General features: G+C 60.1%; 1 protein-coding gene across 1 annotated transcript in view; it reads right to left on the bottom strand.

The window, feature by feature from the left end:
- Positions 1-17,963, bottom strand: part of RPH3A (rabphilin 3A) — a 28,528-nt gene extending 10,565 nt beyond the window's left edge. Inside the window, 15 exon segments of the mRNA XM_058422862.1 lie at positions 63-89; positions 780-810; positions 812-841; positions 843-890; positions 892-945; positions 1,285-1,316; positions 1,319-1,342; positions 1,345-1,369; positions 1,529-1,546; positions 1,548-1,562; positions 1,564-1,660; positions 9,440-9,574; positions 10,219-10,233; positions 10,642-10,826; positions 17,875-17,963. Coding sequence (XP_058278845.1) covers positions 63-89; positions 780-810; positions 812-841; positions 843-890; positions 892-945; positions 1,285-1,316; positions 1,319-1,342; positions 1,345-1,369; positions 1,529-1,546; positions 1,548-1,562; positions 1,564-1,660; positions 9,440-9,574; positions 10,219-10,233; positions 10,642-10,718 — 628 coding nt within the window. The 5' untranslated portion in view covers positions 10,719-10,826; positions 17,875-17,963.
- Between the last annotated feature and the right edge of the window lie 338 nt (positions 17,964-18,301).

Raw genomic sequence — 18,301 nt, 5'->3', positions numbered from 1 at the left:
GAGGAGGCGGGGACGGAGCTCGGCACGGGCGGCACAGGGAAGGGACAGCGGCGGGCGCTTACCCTCGGTGTCCTCGGCATCCGCCTGGCCTTGGGGGCACAAACAGAGCGAGAGGGGGTGAAGCTGCGGCCCACGCACCCCCAGCCCCATCCTGGGACATGCTGCCGCTGTTTCCCCGGATCTCCCCATTTTATACTTATTTTACTCCTATTTTATCCCTATTCTATCCCTATTTTACCCCAATTTTGTTCCTATTTTATCCCTTTTTTACCCCAATTTATTCCTATTTTATCCTTACTTTACCCCATTTATTCCTATTTTATCCTTATTTTATCCCTATTTAATCCCTGTTTTATTCCTATTTTATCCCTATTTTACCCCTATTTTATTCCCATTTTATGCCTATTTTATTCCTATTATATCCTTATTTTACCACAAATTTATTCCTATTTTTTCCCTATTTTACCCCTATTTTTTCCCCTATTTTATCCCTGTTTTACCCCTATTTTTTCCAGGCTTCTCCATCACCGCACCCCCACCCAGGCACTGCCCAAACTCCCAGCCGGGCGCCCTGATCCCCCACCCGGGGCTGCCTCACTCACGGACGTCCTGCAGTCCCACTCGGAAATCCTGGCTAAACACCTCCAGGCTCTCCCCGAGGACACAGGAGCAGCCCCGGGACTGCTCCGGGTGTTTTTATCCCCGGAGTTCTCCCCTTGCCGAGGAGGGGAAGGAGCCCCTGGCAGCGCTGGGGGTGGCAGCACCCCGCTGTCACCTACCTCGGCTGGGTGCCCGGGAGGGGATTTTGGGGGTCCGGGGCGGGCGGCTCGGCCGGGCGGGGCTTCGCTCGGGGTTTGGGGTCCCTTCTTGCTGACGGGCATCGGCTGCGGGCAGCATCTGCTTGGGCAAACCCTTGAAGAACCAGGCTCCGGAGCGTTTCCACACCTGCGGGAGCAGGGACCGGCCTCTCAGGGGTGAAACCAGCAGGCGCAGGATGTGCCACCCCACATCCCCGCCCTGCAGCCCATCCTGCTAATTAGTTAACCAATTAACAGATCCCCCGGCTCAGCCGGGCTGCCCACAGCATCCCTTGGACCCCCCAAACTTTTGCTTCCGTGAAATAAAGCCTCGTTTTGCGCAGGGAACAAAAACCGTCCCGGAAAGAACCACACGCTCAGGACAGCGGCTGGTGGTGCTGGAGGCCCCGGGGGGGTTGAGTGGGTGCATCTCGGAGGTGTCCCTGGGGTGGGGGACCGCGGGGGGGGACCGCGGGGCCACACGCACCTCCCGCTGCTCGCTGCAGATCTTGCACAGCAGATGGCCTGGGGCCGGTTGTTGGTGTCTGCACCCCGCACTTGGTGCACACGTTCTGCGGGCGAAACGAAGAGCCGGGTGACACGGTGCCACCGGGGTCGGGAGAGCCCGCCTGCCCAACCACCAGCGACACCCGGGCCGTGGAAGGGGGGGCCACCCAAAATCGGCGGGGGTGCCCCCGGGCTGGGTGGGGGCCGTGGGGTCCGGGTGTCACCTTCTTGCAGTCCTCGCAGAACCACGCAGGCCGAGGCCCCTCGTCCCCAGCTGCTCCCCGCAGAGGATGCAGCGGTTGACGCCGTCCCCCAGCACGCTGCGGCGCATGTCCTCCAGCCGGGTCATCAGGCGCCTGCCGAGAGGGCACAGGAATGTCAGGAGAGGCCTGGGAATGCCAGGGAAAGGGCAGGAGTCGGGGGCAGGGTGTTGCCTTTGGTCTCCGGGCGTCGCTCCTCACTGAGCTTCTCCAGCTGTGGGGGGAAAAACCGAATCCCAGCGGGGAATAAGATTCCAACAGGTTTGTGCGGCGCAATATCGACTGCCGGGGATGCTGCCAGCTCCATGGATGTGGAAAATCCATCACCCGAGGCAGCAGCACCTCTGCACGGAGTAATTTGTCCCCCAGATGGAAACCTTTCCACCCAGTCCCAGCAGCTGCCCACGAAGAGCTGAAGGAGGAGATCCTGGAAGGGCACTAATGAGGAGTGAATTAAATCATTAATTGGTTTTCTCATTACATGAGGAAAAACGCTGCGTGTATATTCGACAGAAACTCTTGCAGCGAAATGAAAGCCCACTGGAGATCAGGCTGTAAAAACACACAAAGGTTAAAAAAACCCAACCAAACAAAACGACCCCAAAAGCAGCTGAGGAAGTTTTGGGAAGCCGGCGTTGGCCGAAGGAGTTTGGAAGGCAGGAACGAGCTCCTGCCGAGCAGCCGGGAGCTAACCCAGAATCCTGGCCCTAAAAATAGCACGGCGAGGGAAGAAAACCTGCATTATTTATGCCATTCAGCGAGGGAGGAACGAAGGAAGAGAGGAGGAGACCTGAGCCCACCGGAGAGAGCAGCCCCCCGTGGCAGCCCGACCCAAATCCGGCCGAAAAAACTCCACCCGGTGTGGAAAAGACGTTCTCCCACGTGTGGTGACAGCTTCAGATTCGTGGTGGCTCCGCTGTCAGCGCCTCTGAAATGCTCGTGAACCATCCACGAGTCCCCTGCACGCAAAACTCCTCTGGGGTTGGTGTTGGACGGCCATGAATTCCATGGGCTCCGTGGGAAAAAGTGGAATAAAGGAGCAGCAGCACGAGGAGGGGAAATTGCACGAGCATGGAATGGTTTTGGTTTGGAGAAGCATTAAAATCACCCAGTTCCACCCCTGCCGTGGGCAGGGACAGCTCCCGCTGGACCAGGCTGGTCCAGCCCGGCCTTGGACACTTCCAGGGATGGGCAACCTCTGCCAGGGCCTCGCCACCCTCCCAGGGGAGGAATCTCTTCCCAAAATAAAGCGTTTTAGGACGTGCAGCCCACCCCGGCCCAAAAAGGCCTCGCTGCAGTCAGCAGGAGCGCCTCGAAGCCACCAAGCCCAGCCGCGCTCGGGGATGTGGATCCAAGATTCCATAAATCACCCAAGCAAAGCCGCGTTAACGCATCAGCTGCGCCAAAAGCCACCCAGGGATCTCCCGCTCCTCCCCAGGCGGGGGCCGATCCCGCTGCGCTCCCGCACTTCCCGACGGATCCGCAGCCTGCTCCCAGCTGGAAGCCAGGCTGGGTGGGCAGCAGCAGAGCCGGACAGAGCCAGCAGCGGGGACAAGGCTCCGCTTTCACAGCCCTGGTGCCACCAGGCAGCAGATGGGAGAGTTCACGAGTTCCTGGCAGCGCCAGGAGCGCGCGGGCTCGAGATCCAGCAATCCCGGACAAACTCCGTCCCCAGAGCCGCAGCGAGGGGCGTTCGTGCTCTCCCACGTCAGGGAGAAGCTCCCTGCTCCGGGGTGGGAAGGGGCTTGGAGCAGCTGGAGGCTGTGGAAGGTGTGGAGGCTGTGGAAGGTGTGGAAGGTGTGGAGGCTGTGGAAGGTGTGGAGGCTGTGGAAGGTGTGGAGGCTGTGGAAGCTGTGGAGGCTGTGGAAGGTGTGGAAGCTGTGGAAGCTGTGGAAGGTGTGGAAGGTGTGGAGGCTGTGGAAGGTGTGGAGGCTGTGGAAGGTGTGGAAGCTGTGGAAGGTGTGGAGGCTGTGGAAGGTGTGGAGGCTGTGGAAGGTGTGGAAGCTGTGGAAGCTGTGGAAGGTGTGGAGGCTGTGGAAGGTGTGGAGGCTGTGGAAGGTGTGGAAGGTGTGGAGGCTGTGGAGGCTGTGGAGGCTGTGGAAGGTGTGGAAGGTGTGGAAGGTGTGGAGGCTGTGGAAGCTGTGGAGGCTGTGGAAGCTGTGGAAGGTGTGGAGGCTGTGGAGGCTGTGGAGGCTGTGGAAGGTGTTCCTGCCCATGGAATGAGAGGAGGTTTGAGGTCCTTCCCACCCAAACTGTTCTGGGATTTACTGGAGAGGTGCCGTGGTCCATCCCTGCCCTTCACATCCACAGGTGGCTCCTTCCTGGAGACCAGCCCAGCTCTGGAGCCTCCATCCACCCCTGGCGCCTTCCCGAGCTCCAGAGCCTGTGGCAAAGGCAGAAATCCCAGAGACTGGGATTTGCATCACCCCATAAACACCCAGCCAGCAATTCCAATCAAAACCCAGATTCTGGCTGTTCCCTAAGCGTTATTTTAAAGGAATAACTCCAGCCTGCATCCCCACAACCTCCAGCTTTTGTCATCCCCAGCTCAGCATGCGGGAACAATTTTTGGGGGGGAAAAAAATCCTCTTTTTTTATAAGGAGGGATAAACCCCACATCCCCCCTGCAATTCCTCCCGCTGCACTGCGGGAGCTCCAAGCAAAGCAGCTTCCAGTTGGCAATCTGCAAGCCCAAACAAACTTATTATAGAAACTGGAACAAATGGCACAATCACAGGGAGGGGGGGGGGGGAAAAATAAAAAAAGAAAAGAGGAAAAGCCTTTGCATTTCAAGAGATTCATTACCGAGCTGCAAAAATCTCTCCCAGGCTCCCATTTACCAGGAGCTGCTCCTTAAGGGGGATTTTGGAACCACTGGAAGAGCTCAGCAGCCAGGACACACCTGTGGCACCGCTTGCAAGCCAAGTACGTTTTCCTAAATAAAACATCCATTCAAGAGGGAGAAATCGGGGTGGGGTTTTTTGGGGGGGGGGGGTGTTTTTTTGGGTTTTTTTTGGTTTTTTTTTTCTTTTTTTTTCTTTTTTTTTTTTTTTTTTTTTCCTCCCCACAACTCAAATGCTGATGGGAGAGAACTGTAGAAAAAGTTCAATTTAAACCTGAACCTGGCAGGGAGAGCCCTGGGAAAGGCGGGATTGTGCCCAGACCCCTGGGCTGGGAAGCTCCTGATAAAGGCAATAACTGGGACAAAAAAAAAAGCACCCAGGTTTGTTTCCAGCTCCAGCCAGCGTCTCCAGAGATCCAAAATCCATCCCATCCTCCCATTATTAACCAAGGGAAGCCCTGTCCTCACCGGGAATGAGATTTCTGCCTCCCCAAAAGCTTTTCTCTCTGCTGGATATCGCCTCCTCCTCGCTTTTATTGCACATAACCGGCCCCGAGCTCATCCCCATCCCTTCCACGGCTCCAGCAGCCTCTTCCTCCCGTTATCCATCCGGCACCTGCCCAATCTGCCTCTGCCAGACGGACTCCAAAGGGCAGGAAATATCCTGCCAGTTGTTAAAACAGGGGGAAAAATCCATGAGTGGAGCGATCGGAGCCGGAGCTGGCACAGCCCTGGGGATGGGGAGAGCATCCCGGACCTGCCAGGAAATCTGGGATTGCAGGGATGAGGCGCTGACGGGAGAGAGGCAGGAGCAGCTTCATCTGAGATGTTCCACGTGCTCCGGAGGTAAATGAAACAGGGCCCTGGGGATGGAATCAGCCCAGCCCAGGAATTGGGTGTGGAAGGGGGAAGGAGAGCGGCCCCAGGGCACGGGGGGACATCCCTGGGCGTTCCTGCCCCACGCCAGAGCCCTGGAGCAGGCGGGGATGGACACATCCCAACATTTCCCATGATCTAGGGCAGGAAAAGCATCCCACAGGGATGAGGGATCACCTTAGGCCAGGTTCAGTCCTGGAATGGGACAGAACCGGTGGTGGCTTTGGCAGAGCTGGGTTTAGGGTTGGACCCCGTGATTTTAGAAGGGTTTTCCAACCTAAATGATCCCACGGAACTCTCCGCACTGCAGCAGGAGGAGAGGGATGGAAAGAGGGACAGAGTGACCGGAATGAAGCGCTGATGGTCCCAGGGAACTGAGACTTAACAACGGAGCAGGAGTTTGCTGCGCTTAAATATTCATCAGCACCGCAGAAAGGAGCGGCCGGGATGCCCTTAATGGGCTTTAAATGGTGGCAGGGAGCACTTTCAGTGCAGCAAAAAGGGTGGGAGAAGGAGCTGATCCACGAGGAAGGAGCTGATCCACGAGGAAGGAGCTGATCCATGAAGAAGGAGCTGACCCAGGCCACCGTGATCCACGTGTGTCATGCAGGAAGCTGCAGGGATGGGCTCAGCCACCACATCCACGGGGGAAAAAACTCCAGTGAAACACAAAGGAGGTCACCAAGAGCCTGCAGGATGAATCCCGGCCTGGTCTCCGTGGGGAAATCGTGAGCCTTAAAGGGCTGAATGTGAAATTACGGCTCATTTTCCTGGTGGAAAAGGGACAAGGAAAGCAGCCAAGCTCCAGATGAAGGGAAATTTGCACAATTAAAATTGGGATGAGAAACGAGAAGCAGTTCTCCTCCCCTCCAAGTGGGCAGGGAGCTAAAGGCAAAGCGCCACTGGGGCCTTTCCAGGCTGAGCCCTCACCCACGGAGTTTTCCCAAGTATCCCATTCCATGCTTGCAGAGTGTGCTGCAGCAGGGTGGGAATTCCTGCAGTCTTGGAAATAAGAGAGAAGGGATTTTTTTGGAGTGGAAAGCTCAACCAAACCCCCACAAAATCTCAAGCAGCAGAAGCTTGGTCCCCTGGTCACGACTGAACCTCGTCTCCTCCAGGAATTGTCATCCTGGGAGACACTCCTGGCTGTCTCCAGCAGCCTCCCTGCCCTGCCTTGAGCCCGAATTTTATTGCTGTGCTGCCTGCACACAGGGATGGAGATCCCAGGCTGTGCTCCCCAGACAGCTTCCTGCCACCACCGAGGTTAAGGACTTGATCCCCGGGGAATTCCATCCGCTCCCTCCTTATCCCCGTGTTATCCCAGCCGCGAGCAGCCGAATTAAAATCCAGCCCCGCTGCCGAGCTGCTCCTCTCGGAGCAAAGGTGGGACCCACGGGGACACAGCCAGAGCCAGGAGCCAGCTGTCCCCTTCCCTCTGGGACAGCCGGCTCCGTGCTCTCCCAGAAATATCTGTTTCTACCTCGGGATGGTTTCGGATCTTTCCCTCAATGCCAGGAGCGTGCTGGAACCCATCAGGCAGCGGAGCAGCCTGGCTGGGTTATTGATGGCCCTCGATTAGGGATGCAGAACGCAGTCAATTAGCGCCTGCAGGTGCTCCTGTGGCAGCTGGAAAACAGGATCCTCATGGATTGTAGCTGGAAGAGCACCGGAGCGTCACCAGAGCCAGCAGAGACCCCCGAGACAGGACAGGAACGGATCCATCCCTGCCCACGTGGACGATGATCCCTTTGCCCTAAAACTTCCAGCCCCGTGTCCCTCATCCCAGAGGACGATCCCGATCGTCCAGCAGCTCCCGCCCGACGTGCTCCTGCTGTGTCATGCTCAAGATGATTCCAGCTCCTCTCGTCCTTCTCTGCGCCACCAGACAAAAAAAAAAAAATAAAACAAAAAAAAAACCCCCACAGGAAGCGTCCCCGTCCTGCAGCCCTCATCAGCATCCAGCTCACGTATCCCGCAGGATCCTTCCACCCTCGGAGCTAAAAATACTCCTCCACGGGATTAATTTGAGCTGGCTGTGACACCGAGTCCGATTCCACAAACAAGGGGCATCGATTAGTTCCCAAGACAAGGGGCCGGTGGGATGGAGGATACAGGAGATGGAGGGCAAAAAAACCGGGAAGGATTTGAGGCGTGAGGAGGTTCCATCCACAGCCCCGGTCGTGGGATTCAGGATTCCTCAAGGGCTGGGTGCAAAGCTCAAACGAATCCCTCAAACACCTCCGCTTATTGAGGCAACTCCAAGCATCAATCACATATTCCCCCTTTGGAATCCCACTCCGTGTGAGCTATTCCTTATATTAACCCAAAGCGCTGTTTTCATGGAATGATGGAATGGTTTGGGTCGGAAAGGACCTTACAGCTCATCCCATCCCACCCCGTGCCACGGGCAGGGACGCTTCCACCATCCCAGCTTGCTCCAGAATAGCCTTGGACGCTTCCAGGGTTGGGGCAGCCACTGCTCCTCCGGGGTGAGGTTTAATGGATTTATTTTTCCCTTCACTGGGATAGAAAAATCCCAGAAAATCCCAGAAAATCCCAGAAAACATCAGGCTTTCCAGCAGCAGCTCCCTAAAGCAGCCCGGCCAACCGAGGGCCAGCCACCACCGCTGCCTCCCTGCCAGAGGCCGGCCTGGCAAACCCGGATTATTTTGTAACAGAAGGAGCAATCCTGGATGAACGGAGCGGACGATTCCGTACAAGGCTGATCCGGCCGCTGTCCCACATTCCCGGGGCTGAGCATCCTACAGCTCCCGTCTGTGCCAGCCAACAAACACAAAGGGGCTGGCGCGGCTCCCGCGACGTCTCCACGCAGGAGGGGAATCAGCTGCGGCCGCACATCCGCCAGAATTCCCGGCTCCCGGCCCCTCCGCCCGGTTTTTCATGAATGAGGACGAGCAAACCTCCTCCGGCTCGGCGAAGGAGGAGGAGAAAAGGGAAGAGCTGGGGAACAGCTGCGCGAAACCTCTCCCCGAGATGATTTACGCCTCGTCCGAGGAGCGTGGCGTTGGGGAGGAATTCTTACCGGGCTGCGGAAGGGCAGCGCCAGGGAAAGCTGTGAGCGCTTGTTGGGCGTGAATCGCCGCCGATCAGAGCCGAGCTCACCTGGCTGCTGCCAAAAAGGCCGCCAGAGCGGAGGGCTGCGTGTTGGAAAGCGGTGCCGAGCCCCGGAGGCTGCTCCGGCCTGAGGGAGCAGCGCATCCATGGGGCAGGAGCCGAGCCCAGGCAGGGGGAGCAGCCCCTGGAGAGGCAAAACCTCCCCAGGGTGTGCCCCGACCCTCCCAAGCAAGGGTTTCTAAACAAGGAGGAAATAGATCCAGCACTCCTCCGCAGCCGGAGCACCCCGTGGCCTCACTGCAGCCCGATATTTAAGGGACAGCAAACTGTCCCTGAGCTGTGAGAGGGAATTCGGCAATTCCCGAAGCAGAGGGGAGTGCGGCTCCTGCCTGGGCCCGAGTGTTTTCCCTGTGGATGCTTAACCGCGGCTCCTCTGTCAGGAAAACAGGCGTGACCCCAAGGGGGTTGTGGAGATCCCTCTGGAAAAACCATTCCCAGCACAGCAGGGGATGGACACCTCGGCGTCAGCTCGTTTCACCCGGCAGGAAAGGAAACACGGGCGTTTCCCACCCTCCACACGGGCACCGGGAATGCCCCTGGTGGAAAGCGAGGTACCAGCGGCTGTGGGGACCCCAGGACACCCCAGCAGCCCTGAGCCTCACACACAGCTCCTTCCAGAGCGGGATTAACCCCAGCATGGATCCATCACCCCTCCAGCCTCATTCCCAGAGCAGGACCAAACTCCTCCTGCGCTCTGGCTCGGCACTGGACAAGCACGGAGCTGCTGTCAGCGATCCCTTTCCGACTGAAAAAACCACCGGGATGAGAGCAGAACTCCCGGCTCCAGCCCCGCCCGGAGCCGCTCCCTCCCCTGCGCGCAGGTTCCTCCTGGCCGGGGCCCAAAGATCCCCCGCAGGCTCCTCTCGGGAGAAGCACCGCACTGCAGAGGCTGCTGCCCAGGAAAGCAGCCAAGCACAGCTTCCTCCTGCGGCCCCGGCGGGCTCGGGCTCCCTCCGTCCCCATCCCTCCGTGTCCCCGTCCCTCCGTGTCCCCGTCCCTCCGTGTCCCCGTCCCCGCCTTACCCGATGCGCTCCTGCTCCATCTCCTCCATCTTCTCGGCGCGGGCGATCACCCTGTTGATGATTTCCTTCTCCTCGTCCGTCAGCTCCTCGCCCTTGCGCTGCCGCTCGGGCTGCGCCGCCCAGCCCGCCGGGAGCCTGCGGGGACAGCGGGGACAGGGATGCAGCCACGGATCGGTCCCCGAACCCCAAACACCACCCCCGTCCTCCGCAGGGAGCCCCCCACCCACGGCTGGGAGCTCTGGTCTCCTCTTCTAGGGGGTGTTTCACGCGGAAACGTTGGTTTTGTGCAGAGGGAAAACTCCTTTTCAGAAATATTCCCGTTATTTCCACATTTCCTTCGGCACCACGGAGCACCGGGTTTGGCCGGCAGCCGCGGGACCGGGGCGGTGGCGCAGGAGTGGGTGGCTTTTTCTTTTTTCTTTTTTTTTTTGGGAACATTTCTCCAAGCATGGGAGTGTTCCTGCCTCTAACATCATTCCCAAAGATCCTCTCTCCCAGCCTGGGCGTCAGGCAGCGCTAACCTGGTGACAGGGTAACGTCTGCCACTCAGGGGTGCGAAAAGGAAAACATTCTTCACCTTCCCGCTCATCCTAAGACCTTTCCTGGCTCTTTTCCCTCCTGGATTGAACAGACCCACGTGGTCTTGAGCCTTACGTTCATTAAAACCCCAAACTTCATTCTTTCTTGCATCCAAACCCAGTTTTCCTCCCTGTTCTCAGGCCATCAAAGCAGCAGGAAAAGAGGAATGAGCGGAAAATAAAAGCAAGGGAGATACTTACTGCTCCTTCTCACTGCTGGGAAGCGCAGGGAAAGAGAGGGAATGAGGATTAGGTGAGAGCAGGGCTGAGGAGAGCCCAGCCAGTGACATTTCCCAGCTCAGGGTGACAATCCCCAACCCCAGCTCCCCGCCCGCGGAGCCCCACCGCTCCCAAAGAGCGGCTCCAAACCAAACCCAGCCCCAAACCGGGCTGGAGACGCGCTCCAGAGTGGATGTGGCGTCACCTCGCCGGGTGACAGGACAGAGGGACGATCCCGGGTCCCCTCACAGCCCGGCTCTGTCCCCACCGCCGCGCTCAGGGCGTCTCGGAGCGAACACGGCGAAACGTCCCCAGCCAGCAGCACCGAACCGGTCCCTGGTGTGTCCCCCGGGATGGTCCCGTGTCACCCCTGCCCTGGGGGCTGTCCCCGTGCGCTGCTCTCACCTGGCTCGCAGGGACATGGTCCTGTCACTGGGGCACATCCACCGGTCCGAGGAGCCGCCCAGCACCGCGTCGGTCATCGCCGGCCACCGCCAGCGCGGGGACACGGCGCTGGCCGCCACCGACCCGGCGCGGCTTGGGTGGCTCCGCTGCCAGACGTCAGCGGGGAAGAGGAGCCGCCGGCCAGGCTGCGGGAGAAAAACAAAGAAATCCCCGGAAATCACGCTGGGAAAGGCTCGGCTTGTGGGGCTCGGGGGGGTTTGGGGAGGGAATGTCGCTTTAGCGACTGTCTGGATATGGAGAGGCCTCCGGTCACCTCCTTCCCAGGAGGGCAGCACAGCTAGGGTGTAATTAATGAATCCCCAACCTCACATTAATTATGAGGCTTCAGGGCCAGGAGGGAACAGGGGGATCCGTTCCAGAGAAACAGCTACGAATGAGGAAATTTTTCCCCAAATTCCGGCATGCCTCGCTGTGCTTCCCCAAACCACATTCCCTCTGGGAAAAAAAAAAAAACAACCCAAACAACTTCTCCTATTTCATTTTGGTTCACTGAAGTTTTTGCCAGGTGGATCCAGGAGGGAAAACACAGCACCAGGATTCAAACAGGAGGGTCTGCCCACTCCTCTCCAAAATTTCACCCAGAGAGGGTTCTTCAAACCCTTTTCATGAAATTACAAATGGATGTCACACCCACAGCCTGGTCGCTGCTTTATTCCCATTTTTTGGAGGGGTTTTGCCCCTCCACCCACTGCTCCTACTCACTGCAGGGGGATGGGGATGGATGGATCCATTCACCCGTCACCTCTTCTGAGGGAAAACCAGGGATTTGATAAATTTGCCTGCAGCAGAACTAAAGAATTCACAAAAAAAAACTCTGCAGAGCCCAGCCATGGACAACGAGGCTGCTCCCAGCTCACAGATCGTTCACCTTCCCATCCTGCTGCCCTGGGATGGCGCTGCCTTGGAATCCTCCCTGCCTGGAAGGGAGGTCTCCGTTCCCCTCATCCCAAACTCAGCATCCCAGCAGGACCAGAGCTCTGCCCAAACTGGTAAACGCACATTTGCAGGGCGCAAAGCAACTCCAGCAGAACTCCAGCAGAGAAATCGGGGAGATTATACCGGGGAAATCATGGAAAACGGGAGCTTGCAAAACCGCCCCGCTGAAATCACCAGGAAAAAACACCCAAATTTCCCAAAAAAGAGAGGAAAAAAAACCTGCTCTGCAGTACTGCAGGGATTTCTCATCGCTCCCTGAGGAGCCAGCGGAGGCCCGAGGCTCACCTTGGCCTCACGGAAAACTCAGGGATGCAAAAAAAAAAAAAAAGTATTTTTGGAAAAGCAGGAGAGGCGAAGCACGTGGGTAATTAGTGCTCTGCTGGTTCGCACGGCGCCTGTTCCCGTGCCAGACCAGAAGGCTCCAATTAACAAGGTCACTTAACGAAGCAAACTGTTCATTTAAGTCCCCCCCCTCCCCGGCCACCTCCACAATCCGCAGTGCAGCAGCGAATTCCCGCTGGGAACCAAGAATCCCGGCACAGCCGCGGGGTCCCGGGGCGGGCACGGACTGGACGGGGGGCGAGGGCAGCGCCGCGATGCCACCACCCGTTTTCGGGGACACGCGGGATTCTCCCAAGGTCACACGGGGCAGGAACGTCCACCCCAACCCCACGGCTGGGGAAAAGAGAGGGAAAATCCCTGGTTTTTCCCCAGCTGGGAGGGATCAGGAAGGAAAACTCTTCTCGCCAGCTGGAACTTTCTGCCGACAGCAGCGAGGCCGCGAGCGTTGCCGCGGAGCCCGGGGCCGGTTCCTGAAGGAATACACAATCCCTTTCTCCGCCTATAAATAATAGATTTGGAAAATCTACTTTGCATTACTTCCAGCAGCTACCCCCGCTCGCCCTAATGCTTCCTCCGGCATTTTTAGCGCACGGGAAAGAACGGAACAACAGCTCAGGGTGGCTTTTCCCCACCTCCCTGCCAAATCCCGGCTCCCGAGCACCGGGAGGCGGCAGGCCAAGCGGGGATCGACGGGACGCAGCGGCGTTTCCTTAATGAAATGGAAATATCCCAACCCAGGAGGGTGCCAAGACCTTCCAGGGTTCGGCTGACCCCGGAAGGTCCCGGATCTGCTGCCCCGGCGTCGGCGGGGACGCGAGGAGCCGTCTCATCCCGAGCTTTTCCGACGGGCGCCGGCAGCTCCCGTCGGCCCGGGCAGAGCCCAGGAATAGCAGTGAGGTCTTAATTTCTGGCCTTGAGGACGGGCCACATGACTCCGACCGCGCCGCTCCGTTACTTCCGTGTGACGGAGCCCGTGGATTTGGCCGTGCTTTGTCGAACGCCTCCCCTGGATCCCTGCACCCGCAGCCATCGGTGCCCGGAGCTGCCGGCTCACGGGCCCCACCTCCCGCGCCCAAAATCCGGCAGGTGCGGTGCCAGGAGCCGGCAGGTTCCATTCGCCCTCCAGCAGCTGTGGGAGCGCTGGAAAAGGCAGAGGGATCCGCATGGAATGAGCCCATCCCGCCCCACAGCGCAGAGCCGCCCACGACGTGGGCACCTGCAGAGAGCCCAGCACAAAGGGCTGCCCCCAAGGCACCCCTGGAGCCGCCTGGAAACGCCAAACCGGCGGGGGAAAAGAGAAAATCCCGTCTTTTCCAGGCTCCCGGGGCAAGGGTGAGGTTTTTCCGGCCGGCTCCAGGCTTGCCAGCCGATGCCTGCAGAGATTGTCTCCAGCAGCAGACACTGACACAGGCAACCTATTTCTCCCTCCAGCCTCCCGAGCTCTGCAATGCAGCTTTCTTAAATATTGAATAAGTCTGCTGCTCTCACCACCTGCCAAGTGCCAGTGATGAGGTAATTTTTCCATTGACAAAGCCTGATGAGATTAATCCGGGTGGAAAGAGGCAGATTTCGGGGATCATCCACTCACCTGGAGCACGGAGCGGCGGCAGCAGCCAGACCCCAACCAAACCAGCCCACGCTGCGGCTCTGGTGCCAGGTGGGAGATTTGTTGGGTGTCCTCACCCAGCAGGAGGTTTGGAAGTTGAATGGATCCAAAGCCACGCTCTCTTGGGATGGTGGGGTTTGCACCGGAGCGGGTTTGTGCCCCGCAGATGGAGGCGGGGATGGAAAAATAGGGGATGAGGATGGGATTGCCTGATTGGGCTCGTTTTGGGGTCCCTCTGAGACCCCCCCAAAGATGAGCAGAGTGAGGAGCAAATGCCGGAGCTGGGATGAGCCGGGATGGAATTGTCTCCTCAGGTCACGCACCCCCAAAACACCAAGTTTGGCTGGAAACCTCTCCCAGCTCCTGGAGACGTTTCCAGCCATCTCCCAAGTCCACCAGGACCAGATCCTGCCCTGCTCCATGCCTGGCACCCAGGAAGAGCTGCAAACCACAGGGAATTCCAAATCCTGCCCAGACACCTGGCACAGACAGCACACCCCACATCCAGCCGTGCCCTGAGCACCTCCCGACATCCAGGCTCGGCCTTTCCCAGGAAAAGGAGTTTGCCCACTGCACATCCTGCACCGTTCCCTACGGAAGATGTTCATGGCTACAGGGGCAGGCAGCAGGTCCTCACTGTCCCCTGGCTCCAGGCAGGATTGGGTACAGCTGGATTTACCTGCAGAGGTGGGGAAAAAGGGAGAATATCCCCCAAAATATCTGCGGGAGCAGCCGTGTGACACCGCAGGGTGATCCGGGGGTCACCGGGAGGGACAGGAGAGCGGCCCAGCCCTGTAGCGTCCCAAACCTCCCCAAATCCCAATGTTCCATCGTTTGTTTCAGGAAGTTCAGGCAAAATTGGGCAAGCTGCCCGAAGGAGGGTGCTCAGGGAGCAGCCCACGGGCCAGGCTTTCCTTTGAGGGCAGGAGGGACGGGAGGGAGGCAGAGCTCGGCCGGCAGCGGCTGGAGCTGCTCCCGGACAAGGGACAGGACACGGAGGGAGCAGCAGGTGACACAGCACACGCTGTGTGCTCCCAGACAGCCGCAGGGCGGGATCAGACCTGGGAATGCACAAGGCCCGGAGCCAGCCCCGGGGTCACCTCATCCTCCAGCCCCACACCAAACCCTCGCAGGGAGCAGCAGTCCCACAGCTTACGTCAGTCAGTGCGGCGCTAATTAGTTAATTAAAGCTCAGCGTGACAGCCACAGGCCACAGGTGACAGTGACAGAGCAGAGGCAGCAAAACCCAAGCCATGCCCCCAGTGCCCTCCAGTGAAACCCACACCGCAGCTGCTGGAATTCTTTGGGAGCACCAATCCCTTTTGGCTTGGCTGGTGCCACCGCTGCCTTTAAACTCCCACAAGGTGCTGAGAGCCGCCTTAATTCCACTCCCCCTGAATTCCCAGCTTCCTGCCGTCCTCCAGACAAAGCTGCATCCCAAGGCAGCTGAGCAGCAGCTCCATCAATTCCGTTTAAGCAGCAGCACGTTGACATTTCCTCCAGCAGCTCCCTCCTAAACCAACCACCGCCGGGATGCTGTCGCACGGATTTACTCCCCTCGCTGAATCACAGGGGAAGACGATGGCAAAGAAACGAAAAGAAATAAACGACCCACTCCTGGGTGTGTCGGCTCGCCCAGGTGAGCTCTGAGCACACCCCGAGCCCACCCGGCGCCGCCATCGCCTCTCAGGAGCTGCTTAGCAACAGGAGGATCCCTGCACCGCTCCAGCATCGCACCCTCGGTGCCAGGGACGGGGAGCGTGGCCGGAATTCCAGCTGGGATCCGGCGCTGGGCCCCTCAGAGATGGGAGAAGGCTGGGAAGCACCAGCTCGGAGCTGCCAGGGGAGGGTGACGGTGCCCACAGGGTGCCCAGGGATGGGGCAGAGCCGCGGTGTCACCCCATGGAGCAACAGCCAGCCCCCCACGCCAGGACAGGACCCCTCAGCTCCGCAGCGTGGCTGTCCCCAAGGGCCACGGGCAGACAGGAGCACACGGCTCGGGGTCTGCGCCAGCCTGGGACACGCCGGCTCCCGCTTTCCCCAGTTCCTCTCCTCCCCACGAGCCCCTCAGTACCTGGTTTCAGACGCGGCCCCATCACCGGCGCCCCAAACCCACGGCAGAGAGCTGGATCCAAACCTCCCAGGGCTGGAATTGCTGCCCCCACCACGCCAAGCTTTATAAACCAGCACGGCCTCGCCCCCCTCAGCCGCTCCTCGGCCTAAGCTCTGCATCCCACCCTGCTCCCGCTCATCCTGGGGGGAAAATCCCCCTTCCCAGCCACTTCCCAGCCACCCCCCGGCCTAAGGCAGGCGGGGGAATTCATCAATTCCCGGCCGTGGGAAGCAGAGCCCTCTCCCTTCTTTCCTTCCCAGCCCCCGAGCCTCGGCTGGGACCACCAGCAGCGGCTCATTACCGCCGGCGCTAATTAGCAGCGACTGCAGTGACGGCGTCACGGGGCTGCGGGCGGCAGGAGGGCACCGAGCCGGGGCCACCAGCGATGGTGTCACCGCTGCCACCACGGCCCCGGGGCCCGGCTGGTCCTCACCCCCCCCCCCCGCGGAAAGCCGCTCCAAAACTCGCGCCTCCGGCGAGGCTGAGCCCCCCTCACCTGTCCCCTCTGCAGTTTTCCTCCCCTCGGGCCCTTTCCAAAGCCGGGAATGTTTCACCCCACGCGTTCCACGCAGGGCCCCGCAGCGGGCTCCGGGCTGCCCGCCTCGCTGGAGGAGGGGGCTCCGCACCAAAAAAAAAAAAAATAAAAATCTGCTTTTCCCACAGCCGGCAGCAGCCGGGGCAGCGCAAAGGGAAGCGTGGGAAGGAGCAGGAAGCGGAGCAGGAAGCGAGCAGGGTTTGTGCCCGGAGGGGGCTCCCAGCAGGGCTGGTGGGGCTGGGAATGGCTGGATTCGCTCCCTGGATTCGCCGCATCTCCCGGCGGTGCCCGAGCAGCGCCCACCCCGCGCTCCCCTCCGGCGGGATGCCCGGCCGAGCGCCCACGGGATGCGACAGCAATCCCCGGCAATTCCCAGCAATTCCCGGCCCCACGGCTCCGCGTCCCCACGGGCTGCTCCGTCCCCACGGAATCCCCGAGGCGGAGATCTGAGTCAGCCCTCCGGCAGCAGCTCGCAGCCCGCCGGATCCCTCCCGGATGAGCGATGCATCATCAAACAGAGCCCAGTGTCACAACATTAACGATATTTATTTTCAGGCTAAGCTGCAGCCTGGGCTTTTGATAGCAGTAATTAAAGCAAATGGTTAATCTGTTCTCATCCCTGCGTCCCTGGAGCCAACTGGCCGGGTTTGGAAGCCTTGTGTTACCTTCTATATTTTTTTTCCTTTTTTTTTTTCCCCCCCCCTTTTTGTTTTTTTGTTTCCTTGCAACCTCATGGGAAGAGGGGGATCAGGCTGATCCACACACGCTCCCAGGATCCCGGGAGGAGCAGGGCATGGCCGGGGCAGCTGCCTTTGCTCATCACCACACAAAGACAAATCGCTGCTCCAAGCTCAAAGCCGGAATTATCAGAAAGACACCAGCAAGAGCCATGATCAGGTGCCTTTTCTGGAAAAACCCATCCCTGGGAGGGACAGCTTCCAGCAGCCTCGTATTCCCGAGGCGCTTTTGCCTCCTGGAGGTCCCAGGTTCCTCCGGGAAGGTTTTTGGTGCCGTTCGGCATCGCTTTGGTCCATCCCGGGAAAGGAGCAGCACCCGCCAGAGCCCGCGGGCCCCCCTGAGCCGGGCGGTGATGCCCCTGCAGAGCCCCAACAGGGAGCAGAGCGCCCCAAAACGTCCCGGGAGCAGCGTCAAGGCTCTCCCCACATCCCCCCGCTGCCGGGATTCGGGGAAAGGGCTCAGCCTCGGTGCCACCGCAGCTCCGCTCCGGGGACGGAGAAAGAGCCAATTTTGGGGGGGGGGGGTTTTCAAGCCCCGCAAACGCCCGACGCACCTCGAAGTTGTCCTCGCACGGCCGAGAGGAGCAGCAGCGCCCGGAGCCTCCGCACACCCGCAGCCACGGGCGCTGCCAGCCCCACGCACCCACGGGGACCCGCTCCGGCCACGCACGGGCGACGCGGTGGCGGTGTGACCCACCGGGATGCCGCGACCCTCCCCGGGCCCAGAGCGGGCTGCGGGGGCGAGGAGCATCCCCGGAGCTGCATCCCTGCGTCCCCGCATCCCCGCATCCCCGCATCCCACCCGAGCCCCGCGGAGCCCGCGGCACCTCCTGAGCGCCCGCGCTGCCGCTGTCCCGCTGCCACGGCCGGCCGCGGCGCCGGGGGACCCCCGATCCCCCCTTACCTGGGCCGGGCTCCCGGGGGTTTCGGGGGTCCCGGGGCCGCTCCCCGAGCACGGCCGCGCTGGCGCTGCGCGGCTCCGGCGGCAGCACTGCGGTCGGCGCGGGGAGGGGACACGGGAGGGGACACGGGAGGGGACACGGGAGGGGACACGGCTCGGGCCGCCCCGCTCCGCGCCCCAAGGAGCCGCCCCCTCTGGCACTGCCCTCTCCTGCAGCCCAGCCCCTCGCCACGTCTCTTCCATTCATCCTCCTCCCCGACCCTCTCCCAGCCTCTTCCATCCCATCCCATCCCATCCCATCCCATGGATCCCATCCCATCCCATCCCACCCCATCCCATCCCATCCCATCCCATCCCATCCCACCCCATCCCATCCCATCCCATCCCATCCCATCCCATCCCATCCCATCCCACCCCATCCCATCCCATC

The sequence above is a fragment of the Hirundo rustica genome, chromosome 17 (assembly GCF_015227805.2).
Source record: "Hirundo rustica isolate bHirRus1 chromosome 17, bHirRus1.pri.v3, whole genome shotgun sequence".
Classification (NCBI taxonomy): Eukaryota; Metazoa; Chordata; class Aves; order Passeriformes; family Hirundinidae; genus Hirundo; species Hirundo rustica.
This window is presented reverse-complemented; position numbering and strand designations above follow the sequence as displayed.